This window comes from Charadrius vociferus, unplaced genomic scaffold (genome assembly GCF_000708025.1).
Source record: "Charadrius vociferus isolate BGI_N301 unplaced genomic scaffold, ASM70802v2 scaffold46, whole genome shotgun sequence".
In the NCBI taxonomy this organism is placed as follows: domain Eukaryota; kingdom Metazoa; phylum Chordata; class Aves; order Charadriiformes; family Charadriidae; genus Charadrius; species Charadrius vociferus.
The window spans coordinates 2,198,713-2,216,444 of record NW_009648710.1 but is presented as its reverse complement, the minus strand read 5'-3'; the positions used below and the strand labels follow the sequence as shown (position 1 = coordinate 2,216,444).

General features: G+C 36.9%; 1 protein-coding gene across 1 annotated transcript in view; it reads right to left on the bottom strand.

The window, feature by feature from the left end:
* The window catches only part of SNX29 (sorting nexin 29), a gene marked incomplete at its 5' end in the record, with an annotated part of 130,052 nt that extends 115,956 nt beyond the window's left edge, over nucleotides 1-14,096 (bottom strand). The window contains 4 exons of the mRNA XM_009886615.1: nucleotides 497-677; nucleotides 6,476-6,600; nucleotides 10,303-10,355; nucleotides 14,028-14,096. Of these exons, the coding sequence (XP_009884917.1) occupies nucleotides 497-677; nucleotides 6,476-6,600; nucleotides 10,303-10,355; nucleotides 14,028-14,096 (428 nt within the window). The remainder of the gene's footprint in view (nucleotides 1-496; nucleotides 678-6,475; nucleotides 6,601-10,302; nucleotides 10,356-14,027) is intronic.
* Nucleotides 14,097-17,732: the final 3,636 nt, after the last annotated feature.

The window sequence follows — 17,732 nt, the reverse complement described above, 5'->3', positions numbered from 1 at the left end:
CACTTCCAAGGGATGTGCAGTAGTAGCTACCTATTGCTTGACTACCAGAGCTTTTCATTACAGCATGAGCACCTCCAAAAGGCAACAGGCAATTACCACTGATGAACGGATAAGATCAAGGCTGCAATTTTGTGCTGTTTTAATGGAATGAGGGGGGCACCTCAAAGCACGATGTCAAGTCTCAGTGAGGAAAACTGTTGAAAGAATAGGGAAGGGAGTTAGGAAAGAGGATGGACATGAAAATGAGGATAGAAGCATATATTCTCAGTCAGTTTCAGGTCACATGTTGATATAGGCACAAGTCATTAGCTTAATGGCTGCCAAAATCTCAAAAATGAACAAAATAAAAGTATGAGGTTAAGCAGCTTCACTAGCATAGCAATTAATATGGTGTGTTATTACAGCTGTGGTTTTTGGTTGCTTGCTTGCTTTGTTAAATCTCAGTACTACTTTTGTCAATACATTTCCTGCATTACAAAGATATAAAATACAGTACCTGAGTCGATTCTTATCTGCAAGGAGCATATGAACATATCTTTCCAGGGAATGTTCATTTAATGCACAGCGCAACCAAGCTCGACCTCTACCAGTATCTGTAGTAATTGTCTTCAGAGAGTAAAAGCGCTGCAGTTCATGTTTATTCAGAACTTCTTTCACATAGTACCAAAACACTGGCTCTGGAATGAAAAAAAAATAAAAATACTACTAATAATAAAAATGCACCAAAACCCACTAAGCTCATATCTGAATGCATTTACGTGAAATTTTATAAAACAAGCAGGTAATGGTACATAACTTTGAATAAAGGTGAATCATTTACCACCTTTATATAACTATCCAGTTAAATAGGTTATTTATTTCAGGCTATTTAAGCACTTGGAACTTTTCACTTCATTGGAAAAGCCAAACACACACATTAAAGAATTCTATCTTACATTTTTAAATAGATTTCAAATGTAAAAACACATTTAAGCTGTATTTCATCCATAGAACAGGTTCACACATTCAGCTGATAATATATGATGCAAAGGAAAAAAATTCTTTAGAACTCTATCTTACTGCTGATTGTGAAATGCTAGAAGCTAGGTCCAAAGGAACAGGTAGCTCCAGAATTTGCAGACATGCAAATGACAAATGTATGTTACTTTAAAAACAAAAACTGTTACATTTAAATGGCAACAATATCCCTTTTCTACTAAAATACCTTCCTTGCCCTGTTCCCAAATATTGATTAGAAGTTTTTTTGCAGTTGTCTCCAATTTCTCAATTGTAGGTAAGAAAAATCTACATTGGTAATTGTAAACGTCCAATAAAACACCTAGTATTTTACATACTCCTGTTTCTTAACTGAATTAACAACATATTATAAGGACATATTTATCACAATTCACCTCTTAACATTTTCTCAGGGTGAAAAGAACAACTAAACATCAGGCAATTCATCTGAAAGACTCAAATCATTATTACAAGGTATAGTTTGGCAATCATTAGTCATTAATATTGCATCAAATACATACTGCTTGAAAGTATCTTAAAATATAACATTAACAATAACTTTCACGTGGCTTTGGTTTTTTATAAACAGAATTGCTCGAATAACTAGAACGGTTTGAAAGCTGTTAATCTATACAGTTAGTAACATATTAAGAGACTGAATTTAAGGCAAACAGGATATTTTTCAAGAGAAAAAAAAAATCTGAGAAACCCAAGAATTACAAAAAAAATTTAAAACACATCAATCTCTCAAGGAAGACACGTATGTACTCCTTTTGACAGTTTAATGAATGTCTTTGCTCAACATTTTTTCTAAGTTACCAAAAAAGGAAAAATAATTCTATTGTATAAGTGAATGGTGCACTACCACCTCAAATATTATGTTAGCTTTTGATCATAATGTCAATGTAGGTAGCATAAAGCAGATGTTTAAAGACGGATAAAAAATTTCCTCAAAGACACAGAATAAAAATTCACACAAGAGAGAAAACAGATTGATCCTGACACTCCTTGCTTATCACTTTTCTAAATTTTTTTTTAAATGTAGTAAGAATTTTAAGAAAATGCCATCCATGATGCTTTTCTTTCTGCTCAGTAGAAAGCATGCAGTCAGATTTTGAACCAGTTTTCACTAGTTTATGACTTCTTTTGGTGAAATATGCTCAGCTGTAGTATGGGCTTTTTTATTAATCTCTGCTGAAAGCCAAATACAACATTAGATTAGCAAAGTTTATGACATAATTTTAAAAACCTAAACACATAACAAGCAGGTTAGACTCATTAACTAGAAGTTCTGCCAAATATGTCTGACAGCTAGTCAAGAATAACCTAGAGCTCTTCTAAATTAGAAAAATGTGCAAAACACAGGAACCATTGAATTGACAATGCAGGATGCAAAACTAAAGGTATACTTTGCTGAACTAGGACCTCACAGGCACATTAACATGCAAACAATAAGGAGGTCCACTGAACAAATAAAAGCATTCAAATATCGTATGTCCCGCTCCTTTGGTTTCAACTTATTTGATCTGCATCTCAAAAATAAAACACATGTATATGTGAAAAAAAAAAGCATTCCTTAAAATGCCAGATTTGTAACAAGATGATAGCAATGTAAGGATTTCATTGTTTCGTGTGACCAATAAAAGTCATTTTTCCGTTTTGCTAAAGCTCAAAACAATACTAAAGTAGGAAGTGAAAATAGTACAGGAACAAAGAAAATAAACAGATTTCCCCTTGTGCTGAGAGTGAAACTCAAGTGTTTCTTGGCATTGTGATTATTTACAGATATCAAGGATTTTGAAAAGCTTCAAAATTTGGATTATCATCACTTTTTAATCAAAACTTATCCAATGGAAATAAAGTAGAAGTATTTCACACTCTAAGTCCCTCCATGACATACTTTATAAAAAAACAGTAATGTAAGTGGCATTTTCAAATGACTAAACTCTCTTGAGAGTAGCATTAAATAAAACTCAAAGGCCTAACTATTGACATTATTTTTCATAGCAAATAATCCAATACTTATTATTCAGAAGTAAGATCATTTTCATTTCAGTAAAATACAATTGTACAGTTGTACTGTAGGCAGAGAAGACACTGACACTATGCAATTCACCCAAATATTAATCACTTTGTGAAAACTGTGATATTAATTTGAATAATATCCCAGTTCTGATAACTGCCATACCACCAATCATTAATCAGCACCAAACAGTGGTCATGTGTCAAGCTGAGAGCACAGAGATGAATCTGAAGCCAGGTTCACTGCTGCCTTATGCAACAAAAAAAAAAAAAGCAAAGAAAACAATTTACACTGTGCAGCCATTGTGCATTTCACTGTCTGTCCTGTCAAGTAATTAAAGAACAGTTTCATATTTGTCACGAGTCTCTCATAGTAGAACATTCTTTGCTATAGTTGGAAACACTAGTTCTTTCACTTTTAATCAAGAGTATCATTAAATGAGGTTTATATTCCAAAAGCCCTAGTCTATCATTTGCATTTCTAACCACAGCAACTAATAATTTTACCATATTAGCCCTCAGTATTACTCTACAATGTCCTACTATTCATAAGCAAGCTACCATACACAAAGTAGTAAAACTATAAACATATTGTGACTTCACGACAAATTCAAAATGCATTCCCATTTTAGTATTGGTGTGCCATGAGGCTGTGAACAAGCCACATCCATAATTCTGCCATGGTTTACCTATCTGTAAACAGATAATACTATCCTACAGTTAGCATCAAAGCATATACATTAATCTATAGCAATATGCGGCACCGGAACTACTAAAAAAAAACAAAAGCGACAAAATAAATTACAAACAACAAAGACAGGCATAAGTTACAACAACAGAGGCTCAGACTGGATATAAGGAAAAACTCTTTCATCATGAGGACAAACAAATGTTGGAACAACCAAAGAGGTTGTGCAGTCTGTGGAGGTTTTCAAGTCCCAAATGGATAACGCCCTCAGCAACCTTGTTTAACCTCATAGATGATCTCTGTAGCACCTGCAGACCACCTGAGGACTCCTGCAAATTGAATTAGCCTATGATCCTCTGACTGAGTGCAGAAAAACCACTGCTATGAACTATTACCGCCACTACTGACAGAAAGGTTTCAGCAAGTCTGTAATCTCTAATAAAACAGTAGAAAGAGCAGCCAGAGGCAATGGAAGAGTTTATTTATCTACAATCTTTCTACAACAATGTCCTAATAATTTTGAGTGAACAATTCATCAACTACAGCATTCTCACATAACCTTAACTTGAGTTAAATGAAGAGACCCTCACATTGTTAGAAGCTAAAGACAGAATACAGTTTTTTTGTTTGCTGGTTTTGTCTAGATTGCTTAACATAAGATTAAAGGAGCTGCATATGCCTGTAATGGCTATGCCATCAACCAATACCAAATCACACTGATGCTAGGAATTTGTTTACTTGAATATATGTTAAAAAATTAAAATATTTTAAATAGGATTTTAAGTCATAGTTCCAAAGAACTACTACTGGAGGGGGTTTTTTTAACTTCTATTTTCATTTAAGAAACCCAAAGTAAAACACTGAAGCTCTTAGATGCAAAATGATGCTACATTGCTTACAGCCATTTAAATTAGTTTGTCATGAAGTATCTGTAAATTTCAAATAAAAATCACTGCTGAATTTTATTTTTTTAATTGTCAAAGCCTGAACATATAGCCTAAACAGCAGTACTCCACTATGTTAAAGAAAAGGATGACACCTGTGATTATGTTAGACAGAATGGAATATAAATCATACCAGACTCATTTGCCTGAAAGTGATAAAAATATAGAAGTACTTTGCAACTGCTTTCAGAAAACAAAAATAAAAACCAAACACCGTAATTCACAAAGATACAAAGTGGAACCCAGTAATTTCCATTACAAAAAAAAAAAAAAAAAGAGCTTCTCTTAATCACTTTACAGCATTCAATTTGCTGCAAAGAGTCCATGTTTTTGTCTTCAACTTCCATACATTGCTTAAGCTTCTTAAGGAGTAAAAATGATGTTTTCTTCCTTCTTTCATTCCCCAACCACAGACAACTTTCCTGACTTTCTCCTCTTCTTCCACATCATCTCACTGACAAGCCCGCAAATAAGACACACATACATGCTAACATATAACTAAACTGTTCTAAGTTCCTGAGTATCAGAGATGCACCATTGTACATCAGACAGGACCAAAAATTTCATACACCCTTGACGTTACTAACATACAAGAGAGAAGTCATAAGAATTATATGTAATGTCTTCACATTTAAAGACACACTGTTTGCATAAGTCAGAGCATGACAAGGGAGAACATTCTTTGCACCAAAGTGTAAGATACTCAATTGTAAGCTGGGGGGATAAAAAGCAGATAACCAAATCACTACCCATTAAAGAGATGAAAACTACCCCAGAGGCTGAAAGACACCACAGAGTATCTAATCCCCAATTTCAAACACACACAAAGGAGGAAAAAAGCAGAGTGCTGAAAAATCTGGAAAGATTGTGTAAACAGCTGAACTTTTCTTACTTGTTCATTAAGAGTGTTGAGTCTTGCCCATTACTAAGTAAAAGAGGCAAACATGGGAAACTCACTAACTTGCCTAAAAACATAGTTATTTTAGCTCCCAAAAAAAAAAGGTAAGTGTGGAGGCTTATTACCAGGAAAGTCAGCACAGAAGACCCAACATTTCACCCTATCATCCACAGGAAACAAGTCTTTTGTTACAGCAATTTAAAAACACCATTATATCAAAATTCCCATTATTACAGTAACACAAAATATATTTAAAAAAAAAAAAAGTATGTGTTACATATTACACTTAATGGAGTTTCAAAAGCCAAAAATAAATTTCTTTATATTGTGTGTACCCTGTTTAAGAAAAAAGATACTTCATGTGAAAGTCCACACAAAACTGATGAAGATTAACACTTTCATATACTTTTACCCAAAAAAAAAGGGAAACTTCAAGGTGAAGAGAGGGCAAAAAATAAAGGAACCTTTTCTTTAAATGTGGAGAAAGTAATAAAAAACAACCCAACCAATATAAGTAATGTAAATTTTTTTAAAATTACATCAATACTTAGAAGTTAAACATATCTGATGCTATAAAATATGGCAGTTAAAAAACAGAGTAAGACAAGGTTAAGAATGAAAATGTAGTAAAAACTTAACAGCACAATTACACAATCCCTACCATAATCCAAAAGAAATTTGCCAATTATACCATTCATGGTGGAACTGTAGGAAGTGCAGTTTTCCAAACACCTAAATTTCTAGAGAAACTTGGTATGAAAGTTAAACTAGATTAAGAAAGCAATAACCATTTTCACTGCTTAATGAGAGACAAGTATTAAGTATGCTACCAACAGTCTGCAATTTGGTGAATTGCTTAAAATTGCCATTAGAAATTATATCACTTGCTTGCACTTTAAAATAGAATAGTTACAATTAACAGATTACCTGTTTCAGTTTTACTGGAGAAACCTGCTGCCTGTTTGATCGCCGCTGCTGTCAATGCTAGTCCTCGGCTCCTCCTCAGACCATGCTGTAACACAGCTTCAAACTGAGCACACAAACAAGTGACTCTGCAACAGAATTTTTAAAGAAATCATGTGAAAAGAACAATTAGCTATGTTTCTATACAGCAGGTTTATTCCAAATGTCTGAATAGAGAATGTAAAGGTGAACCGTTATCTTATATGTAGTGGAAGACCCCTTGTATGCCGTAATCTCATAATTTGCAAACAGTATAATCTACTTACACCCACAGTCTCATCACGACTGTCCAAACCTGGGGCACAAATTACATGCAGAAGAACTGGCAATCAATTTGAAAAATCATCCTAACCTGCTAAAATAGAAAGATTCTTCTGTAGATGTGTTGAATCTTCAGATTTTTACGTTGTTCTCTACAATACTATTTATAAATTTCCTGATTTTTTTTTCCAAACATAACCCAGTTAATAAATTTTCATACAGGTAGAAACATTGTAAAACCAGCAAAGTTTTAAAATTCAGCCTGTGAAAGGAAGGAATATTATTGTAACCTACAGGGACTAGTAAGGCTTAAGGTAAAATAGACATGAATGGAGAAGAGAAGACTCCGGGGAGATCTTATTGCGGCCTTCCAGTACCTAAAGGGGGCCTACAGGAGAGCTGGGGAAGGACTTTTTACTAGGGCATGTAGTGACAGGACGAGGGGGAATGGCTATAAACTGGAAGAGGGCAGGTTTAGATTAAACATTAGGAAGAAGTTTTTCACTTTAAGGGTGGTAAGGCACTGGAACAGGTTGCCCAGAGAGGTTGTTGAGGCCCCATCCCTGAAGGTGTTCAAGGCCAGGCTGGACGTGGCCTTGGGCAACCTGGTCTAGTGGGAGGTGTCCCTGCCCAGGGCAGGGGGGTTGGAACTCGATGATCTTCAAGGTCCTTTCCAACCTAAACCATTCTATGATTCTATGAATGCAATCTGTTTGTTTGAAATTTTATTCTCTCTAATTTTAATTTTTGCCTTTAAATGAACGATACTTAAAACTTGAGATTTGAGAGAGTTGTCACCTGGTTGCCAAAGCTGATTACTAAAAGAAAGGACAGATACTTTAACTAAGTTCAAGCAAATAAATAAAAACAGTTGACAAAGTGGCTCAGGACTCTGCCCTGGCATTCCAGAAGTACAGAGTTCTATTCAGGGTCACAAAAAAGATCTCAGGAGGAATACCGACAGAACAAGAGGTATATTTACCATAACTGCCCTGGACAGAAGAGCTTTTAACATGTAATGCTTTCCACTACATTTACGTTAGTCAAATTTTACTTTGTGAGGAAAATTTTACTAATAAAGCAGAACATAATTCAAATACTCAAGATGATTGTAGAACAGTTGTGATTAATTTTTTGCCAAAAAACCTGCTGCTGTCAAAAATGGAAATTCCAGCAGATACATGACCACGTGGGGGGTGGGGGGAATGAACTTGACTTTTTCAATTTAGAAAAAGCGGAACAGAAACTAGGTTCTGTGAAAGAGCTCATATTATTAAAAATCCACGTGCACCAAGACTCAAAGCAAGAAAACTGTGCAGCATTTTACAGGAAAATTCAGCCACTAGTAAAACAAAATAAAATAAATTAAAAAAAAACAGGTATTATACAATGCCCAATATACATAGTGTATTTATTAGACAGCATCACGAGGGTATGTAAAATAAAAAAAAACACAGAAAAACATGGAGAATTCTAGTGTACATAGACATAGTAGAACTCTGAACAATTATAATCTCAGAGACAAAAAAAACAACCACTGGGAGAACAAAATTTGGACAGTCACAGATTTTACTGGATTTTGATCTAAATTCTCAGGCTATCTGCATTTTCAAAATTATCTCACAATATTTAGCACAGTAACAACCTCAAACACCATGGAATTTAGAGAAAAAAAAAATCCATTAATGTGGTTTCCACTTCCTTTTTAATCCTGAAACTGCCTACTTATAATCCATTATTCAGCACGTCTACTGAGTTCTAAAGAAAATATTTATAAGTAAAATTTGGCCAACATTGTATCTTTGGAATCCTAACTCTCACTGTTTATCAGAAGACATATACTAAAGGTCATCACTCAAATTATTAAACAACTGCAGCAAAGCAGTTTCTCAAGCAAACTGAGCAACAAAGCAGAAATTTTAGATCCAGAAAATTTACTCTACATAGGAGGTAATTTCTTCTAGCTGAGTTTACACAATCTACTACAAAGGCAAACATCGCCAATACATTGTCTCACATAAACTAAACAGTAAAGACTAAAAATCTATTTCTAGTTGATGCTTCTGTGCCAACAGCTATAGCTGCACAGCCAGTCCAACTGCTAGGTGCTTCAGCCCCACCATCCCTTTATCCCACCTGCATCTTCTTGCTTCCTCCCTCACACCAGCTACCGTCCAACAAACCCTGTGTTGAACAGACCCTGTACTTAACTGTTTCCGCTATTCTAGTTCAATAGAACACTATTTCTCAAGTCTTTCCCCAAAACACTGTGGGCTGAAACAGCCAAGGGCAGGACAGCATGACAGTAGTAGCCAAAAGTCAGGCAGGCTTAAGCTGCCATGAAGCAGCATTGCCTGAGTTTCACACACAGGTAATGAACAGGACTTGTGTTACAAGCTGCTCCTGACAGGAGATGGGTTTGCATTCTCATCCCTTGTTGCTTCTTTCTCCTCTTCTGCCCTTCCCATTGCTTCTAGCTGCTTGCAGCAACTCTAGCATTCACCAGGTGTTTTACTGATTCAACTCACCAAAATGGCAGAAAGCTATCCTTCTGCATTATTTCTTCTTTTATCAAATTAATTCAGAGGGGACTGGATGACCAACAGGCATTGCTTAAAGAGGTGGTGGAAGGGAGTAGTACTGAAGTCAGGGATGTTGAGAAGATAGAGGATCCCTCCCCACCCCTTCAGTACAAATGAATTGTTACATTGGTTTTCCAGAAGTCATGAAACCACACTCTTAGACTTGTTCTCAAAGGCTGTATTGGTGGGCGACTGGAGAATTTTATGCATCATTTATAAATGGTCAACAGATAATTAACTTCTCCCCAAAAGACAGAGTCGAACTTCAAGGACATAAGAAAAAGGACAACAAAAAAACTGCATTTAATTCTGGTGTTTTATTTATCCAAGATCCTTTGATGGGACAGATTCTGAGAAAGACACAAAAAGCATTGCAATTTCTGTCTGCCAGTCATCTTACACACCTTAGAAACCAATATGACATATCCAACAACAAAAGCAACTAATAGGAATTAAATTACTTTTTTTGACTTACAATAATAAAAAGGAACAATTTCTCATACAGAAAAAGAAGAAAAATAAGAAATTGTCAGGAATAAGAAAAAACAAGAATGAAAATTTTCTTAATGACTATGTGTCAAACATAGTTAACAGTTAAGTGTCAAGCTTCACAAAACACAGGTGTATTGGTAAGAAATATTGGTAATAAAATTATTTTAAAAGATGTTTTAGGGAAGGTAAGTTCTCCGAACCTCTTGCTCAGACCTCAGAATTCAATGCTTTGTCATGAACTCTGCAGCCACTTAAACACTCGTAACTTCATACAGAACACTCGTTGTTAAGCTGTCAAATTTGTAACAAGAAGAAAAATTCAGAGTCCCATGTTGGTACTTGTGTAAACAAAAGGAACTGGGGGTTTTTTGAGTGTGTTAAGTATTTTGTGCCATGTGTTTTATGTCATTATGATACATAATCTAAGCACGGTAAAAGTTTCTTAGACTATTTTACCTGCTATCAGAGTCTGAAGCAATTTCTTTTCTTCCTCCAAACCGTATTTGACACTGCAATAAACAGATTTTAAGAAATTCTGTTAGACAAACAAACTCAATATTCTGAAATATTTCCATATAAGAAACAAAGTCACTACAAAAAAAGGAAGCAGTACAAAATAAAGCATTGGCCTGCAACAAAAAACTGCTTTACAGCATAATGTTCCACTAATGGGCTACTCTTGCAGTTCAAATATATTCTTGCTAGCCAGAACAACACACCTGTAGGTCCTTCAATAAATTTAAAATTGAGTAAAAATTACTACTTTTGAGTTTTAAATGTAAACCCACAAACCCAAACACTGCTCCTATTCAGCTCAGTGCTACAATTACAGAAGAATCATTCTTTATAAAACATACCATTGCCTTCCTTTCAAGGCTTTCTTTTGCCTCCCAAGCTCTCCTAAATTGAATCCAATCCATGAAATTCTATCTGCTGAACTTCATGTTGATTCAAGATAGAATCATAGAATCATTTTGGTTGGAAAAGACCTTTAAGATCACCAAGTTCAACCATTAACCTAACACTGTAAAGTTACCACTAAACCATATACCTGAGCACCACATCTATCTTTTAAATACGTCCAGGGATGGCAACTCAACCACTTCCCTGGGGGAGCCTGTTCCAATGTTTGACAACCCTTTCTATGAAGAAATTTTTCCTAATATGCATCCTAAACCTCCCCTGATGCAACTTGAGGCCATTTCCTCTTGTCCTATCACTTGTTACTTGGGAGAAGAGACCGACTCCCACCTCACTACAACCCCCTTTCAGATAGTTGTAGAGAGCAATAAGGTCTCCCCTCGGCCTCCTTTTCTGCAGGCTGAACAACCCCAGTTCGCTCAGCCGCTCCTCATAAGACTTATGCTCTAGACCCCTCGGCAGCTTTGTTGCCCTTCTCTGGACACACTCCAGCACCTCAGTGTCTTTCCTGTAGTGAGGGGCCCAAAACTGAACGTAGTACTCGAGATGTGGCCTCATCAGTGCCAAGTACAGGGTCATAATCTCTTCCCTAGTCCTGCTGGCCACACTATTTCTAATACAAGCCAGGACACTCTTGGCCTTTTTGGCCACCTGGGCACACTGCTGGATCATATTCAGCTGAGTATGAACCTTTTCCACTGGGCAGCTTTTCAGCCACCCTTCCCCAAGCCTGTAGCACTGCATGGGGTTATTGTGACCTAAGGGCAGGACCCGCCACTTGGCCTTGTTGAACCTCACACTGTTGGCCTCGGCCCATCGGTCCAGCCTGGCCAGATCCCTCTGTAGAGCCATCCTGCCCTCATGCAGATCAACACACTCAACTTGTTGTCATCTGCAAACTTACTGAGGGTGCACTCAATCCCCTCATCCAGATCATTGATAAAGATATTAAGCAGAACTGGCCCCAATCCTGAGCCCTGGGGACCACCCCTTGTGACCAGCTGCCAACTGGATTTAACTCCGTTCACCACAACTCTTTGGGAACAGCCATCCAGACAGTTTTTCACCCAGCAAAGTGTATGCCCATCCAAGCCATAAGCAGCCAGTTTCTCCAGCAGAATGCTGTGGAAAACGGTGTCAAAAGCTTTACTAAAGTCTTGCGCCCCAATCCTGAGCCCTGGGGACCACCCCTTGTGACCAGCTGCCAACTGGATTTAACTCCGTTCACCACAACTCTTTGGGAACAGCCATCCAGACAGTTTTTCACCCAGCAAAGTGTATGCCCATCCAAGCCATAAGCAGCCAGTTTCTCCAGCAGAATGCTGTGGAAAACGGTGTCAAAAGCTTTACTAAAGTCTTGCTAGACAACATCCACAGCCTTTCCCTCATCCACTACGCAGGTGTCCTTGTCATAGAAGGAGATCAGGTTAGTCAAGCAGGACCTGCCTTTCATAAACCCATGCTGACAGGGCCTGATCGCCTGGTTGTCCTGTACATGACGCATGATGGCACTCAAGATGATCTGCTCCGTAACCTTCTCAGGCACTGACATCAGACTGACAGGCCTGTAGTTCCCCACAACGTCTTTCCAGCCCTTCTTGTAGATGGGTGCCACATTTGCTAATGTCCAGTCAACTGGGACCTCCCCGGTTAGCCAGGACTGCTGATAAATGATGGGAAGTGGCTTGGTGAGCACTTCCACTAGCTCCCTCAGTACCCTTGGGTGAATTCCAACCGGCCCATACACTTGTGTGCATCTAAGTGGTGTAGCACATCACTAACCATTTTCTCTTGGGTTAAGGGGTGTTCATTCTGCTCCCCATCCATGTCGTCCACCTCAGTACCCTGCGAACAACTGGTCTTACTATAAAAGACTGAGGCAAAGAAGGTACTAAGTACCTCAGCCTTTTCCTCATCCTTGGTCACTAGATTCTCCTTAGTCCTCCTTTTCTTGTTAATGCATTTATAGAAACATTTTTATTGCCTTTTACAGCAGTAGCCAGATTAAGTTCTAGTTGGGCTTTGGCCCTTCTAATTTTCTTCCTGCATAGCCTCATGCAATCTTTGTAGTCTTCCTGAGTAGCCTGCCTCTTCTTCCATAGGCCATAAACTTTCCTTTTCTTCCTGAGTTCCAGCCAAAGGTCAGTCTTCTTCCCCACCGGTTTGTCTTTCAGCACATGGGGACAGCCAGCTCCAGCGTCTTTAAGACTTCCTTCTTGAAACAAGTCCAGCCTTCCTGGATTCCTTTGCCCTTCAGGACTGCCTCCCAAGGGACTCTGTCAACCAGTCTCCTAAACAGACCAAAGTCTGCCCTCCAGAAGTCCAAGGTGACAGTTTTACTAACTCCCCTCCTTACTCCTCCAAGAATCAAAAAATCTTATCATTGTGTGCTCACCATGCCCAAGACAGCATCCAGCCATCACATCATCCACAATTCCTTCTCTGTTTGCAAACAACAGGTCTAGCAGGGCACCTTCCCTAGTTGGCTCACTCACCAGCTGTATCAGGAAGTTATCTTTCACACCCTCCAGGAATCTCTTTACTGTACTGCATTTCCATCAGACATCTGGTAAGTTGAAGTCCCCCAGAAGAACAAGGGCTAGCAATTGCGAGACTTCACCCAGCTGCTTATAGAATATTTCATCTGCCTCTTGATCCTGGTTGGGTGGTCTGTAACAGACATCCACCATGATATCCGCCTTGTTGGCCTTCCCCCTGATTCTTACCCATAAACACACGACCCTATCGTCACCATCATTAAGTTCAAGACAATCAAAATACTTCCTAACATACAGGGCCACTCCAGTGCCTCTATTCCTGGCCTATCCCTTCTCAAGAGTTTATAGCCATCCAATACATAAATAAACCTCTTCTTTACTTGTATTTTAACCATTCACTAAAATCTTAGCGTAAAGAAAAAAAGCTGCTAATGTAAAATGTTAATGTCTTTGCAGTACATCACAATTCAGTTCAGTCACTTAAGTATTACATATATATGTGTTTATAATGTCTATTCTATATTATTAAATATATTTATAATATATATAAATAATACAAATCTAATTTGTTGAAAACAAGAATTTTAAACAAATACTGCATAATAGTTGTTTGCTAGCATACACAAAAACTCAGTAGTACTAAGTGAAAGACAAGATTTCCTCTTTGTCTGGTAAAGAGGAGAGAAAAGGGCAAAGGCAGTTCCTGCTGGTATTGACAATTCAGAGTAAGTATACTCTAGAAATATGTATCGGATTTCTCACCTGTTTAACTGCATCCAGTAGCCGTTCTAGAAGAAACTGTCTTTTAGTGTCATTGTTCTGTGAACCTGAAATTCAACAAAAGGATATAATTTTAAAATAAATCATTTTTTAAGATAAATACATTCAGGCCAACACCAGGGCCCCGAAAACTTCCTTCCCATGCCAATTATTCCATTAAATTTATTAATGTATTTTCTCAAAGTAAAACGATGCAGTGTAAGTCTGTGTTTTGAGGTTTCCAGTAGCCTTTCTAATATGCAGGAATACCATTTGAAATATCATCTAGAGTCTTACTTTAGTAGATTTTGATTTCATGATATAAGGTACATTGCATCAATACCAAATATAATATAATTGTGCACAATCAGCAGAGCTTGTCCCTAGCTTCTTAGCACAACCACCTGTGGGGCCATATTGCAAGTCTAGAACTGACCTAGTTTAAGACTTTTAAATTTTGTTTGTTGGTTGGTTGGTTGGATTAGGTGTATGATGGAGCTCATACTGCAACCTCATAAATGTTCATACTGGGACAACTACCAGGGTAGTATATCATCATAGCACAAGAAAAGAATGGAAAATTCGAGAAAGAGACAGCAGGAATACCTTCTTCCTGTCAAACATTCTTACTGAAGAAAGGATTTTAAGCCAGGTGAACAGAGAGCAATTGTTACAAAGAATCCCTTAAAATTTAACTGCCAACATAGTTCTTCCTGATTAATGCCTACAAAATCTAGTTTGTTCCTATGCAAGACAATCTTTAACTTCTCAATCATTTTAACAACAAGCAGCATAACATGTTGCTTGTTGGAATATGCTTTATAAACTCCCATGAACATGTGTAAAATTTATTGTTTAATTAACCTACATCACCTCTATCATTTCTTTATTCAGAGCTTAAGTTCAAATTATCCTTCAAAAACCTCTGTGACCTCTCTGGAATTAAAGTCATCCTACTCTTCCTCTCAAAGAATATACAACTAGTATATGCATAGACTGAAAGCCAATTATCAAAGCTCTGCATGAGCAAGTTCCTCCAGATACTGAAAAATCAAACACCACACAATAAACCCTCTAGTAAATAGAGATGACATCAAAGATATGTGTCCCTTCCTATTGCTACCCAATACTGCGAGGTCCCAGCCCCAGAATTTCCTGTCTTCATAATCCCATTCGAAGTAGTTTGTTCCTAAACCAGCAGGAAAGGACAGAATTTGCCCTGCTGAAATTATTCTGCCTTTGTTTCACCTTAAATATGGGATTAGGAGAAAAAAAACCCCACAGTAAATCTATAATACACAATTGCCAGAATAAAGAAAACAATAGGAAAAACATGCAAATGTAACTTGTAGCTGCTAGCTAAGCTTCACAGTGCTTATTTAGCTGGTTACAGTGGATTTTCAAGAAGTTATACTTCCGATTTTGAACTCTGACTCAAACTGTGCAGACGTGATATATGAGGTTTGGTTCCGTCAGTCAAATACTCCAACGTGTGCAAACTCAGGTGAAGATGCAAACAATGATCAATACTAGTAACGGACAAAAGAAACAAACCCCATACCAAGTAGGTTTTAACTTCCAAACAACTATGCCAGTTATGCCACTGTGAATATAAGATTACATTCATATAATCCCTCCTAGTTCACTTTGTGCTCCTTCAGAGATTACAGTTTTATTAAATTATATTCAGTGTTCTTACCATGCTTGCATTGCCAAAAATAGAGATGCATGCCTATGCATCCAAATGCCTTATAATAAATCACATAACTAGAAAATTAGGAAAACAATTAAACCCCAATTTGTAGTACAACCCTTCATGCACAGTAGCATTGGATATATACAAACCTGCAGATTTTCTCTACGGTTTCGAAACTCATTACTTCTACAGTCTTATGCTATCCACATACCTGCGAGAATAGGTATAATGCAACATTTCTCTTTACATTAAAAGTTTGAGACTACTTCAGAAAAATGTGTGTAAAGAATAATTTCGCAACCTGAAAAACATCTATCAAACGAAAATACTAAGTATGTGGGTTAAGTTTGTCTTCCAAATGCAATACATGTTAGTTTTTAAATTCACATCTCTTTGGCATCTATTTGGTAATACAGAAATGATTTGCAACTAGATACCAGACTGTGAACAATATAAGAAATGCATAAATACAGAAAACCTACAGATGATGACAATGCTAACTGATGCTCTAAAAGACTAAAGCACGTGTTACCAAACAGCCTTAAATTTACACAGACTGAGTGCAGTGTAAAGTGTATTTTGTCTTTATTTTACTTGTAAATTTGCACTAACAACAATTACACCTACACATGATCACAACCAATAATTTCCATAAGCAGTTCAGATCACCTTCACCATTAACAGGGCTATGAGGCCACACATCTATACTGAGGGCTGGCCGAGTTTTCTGCTCACTGCATGTCTTCAGAATTCTTCTATTGCTGTGCTTAACACAGACATTTTGCAGGTAAAAGAAAAAGAACATTCACAAAGTCTAACATTTTTTAAAAACTGAAAGATTAAGTTGTGTGTTTTTTCAAGCAGAGGATATATTTTTCTTTGTAATAAGCCTAGAAAACGTAGTAGTATTTAGCACTGTGTTCATTTCAAGTAGACGGAAGGTAAAAATAAATCTCTACCAACTCTAAGATTTTGCTCTTTTACAGTCTTCATTTTCTAAACTAAGTCTTAAAAAAAAAAAAAAAAAGAGAGAGGTCTATTTTCAGATGAGCACCATCTAAGTGTGATCAACTTTAGTTGATTTAAAGACTAACAGTGTAGTACAAACTGACCAAAATACTCTTCTACTGATTCAGAATAGTGGTAAAAACTGCAGTAACACACACACAAATACAAAACATAGAATGCATAAAAACAGCATTACTCAGAAAAAAACCGCTATATTTAGACTATTGCAATAAAAAAGGAAGTTCACACATGAGTCTAAAAATAATTGTGAAAACACAACTATAAGGTTGCAAAAACTAAGAAACTTAAAGACACCCCTCCCATCAACATCTACTCAGTCAAAAAGGGTTAAAAATAGGCTCAGGTACTGCACCTGCCCTTTGTGACCCTTGTCATTTTTGTTGCTCAGGGTCAGGCTTTCCTATTTTTAAAACAAACTTCTCTCCATACCCTGACAGAAACAACCACACCTACAGCAGAAGAAAACTGACTATGTAAGTACAGGAAAACAGGATTTTCATCCAATTCTTTATAGGTACAGCTCTCTTCAGCACCACATATGGCATATAGGTTAAAAAACAAAAATAAATCTCAGATTGCTCTTACATACTTCTTGAAGTCTGGTATGCAAAATTTCAGACTGCAATTCCTTTTGCTTGCTGTAGTACAGGTTCTGAGGGTACACGTTTAAGATAAAACAAACGCAGACCTAATTTTAATACTACCTTGTACTACATTATTATGATTCTACTGCCTCATCCTGAATTAGTTGCATTTTTCTGTTTTGTGAAACTGTCATTGAACAAGTGACAACACCCTTAATTCTGGACAAATACATAAATCTAGTACTCTTGTGTCACTTCCCTTTAAAGTTTACCCTATTCAACAGTGTCCAATAAAATATGAGCATGTAATTAGCAAGTAGCATTAGTAATACTAAAGTAATGCTCAAAGCAATAAGAAGTTACCTTCACATCCACTAGAAATACACAGTAGCTAAAAAA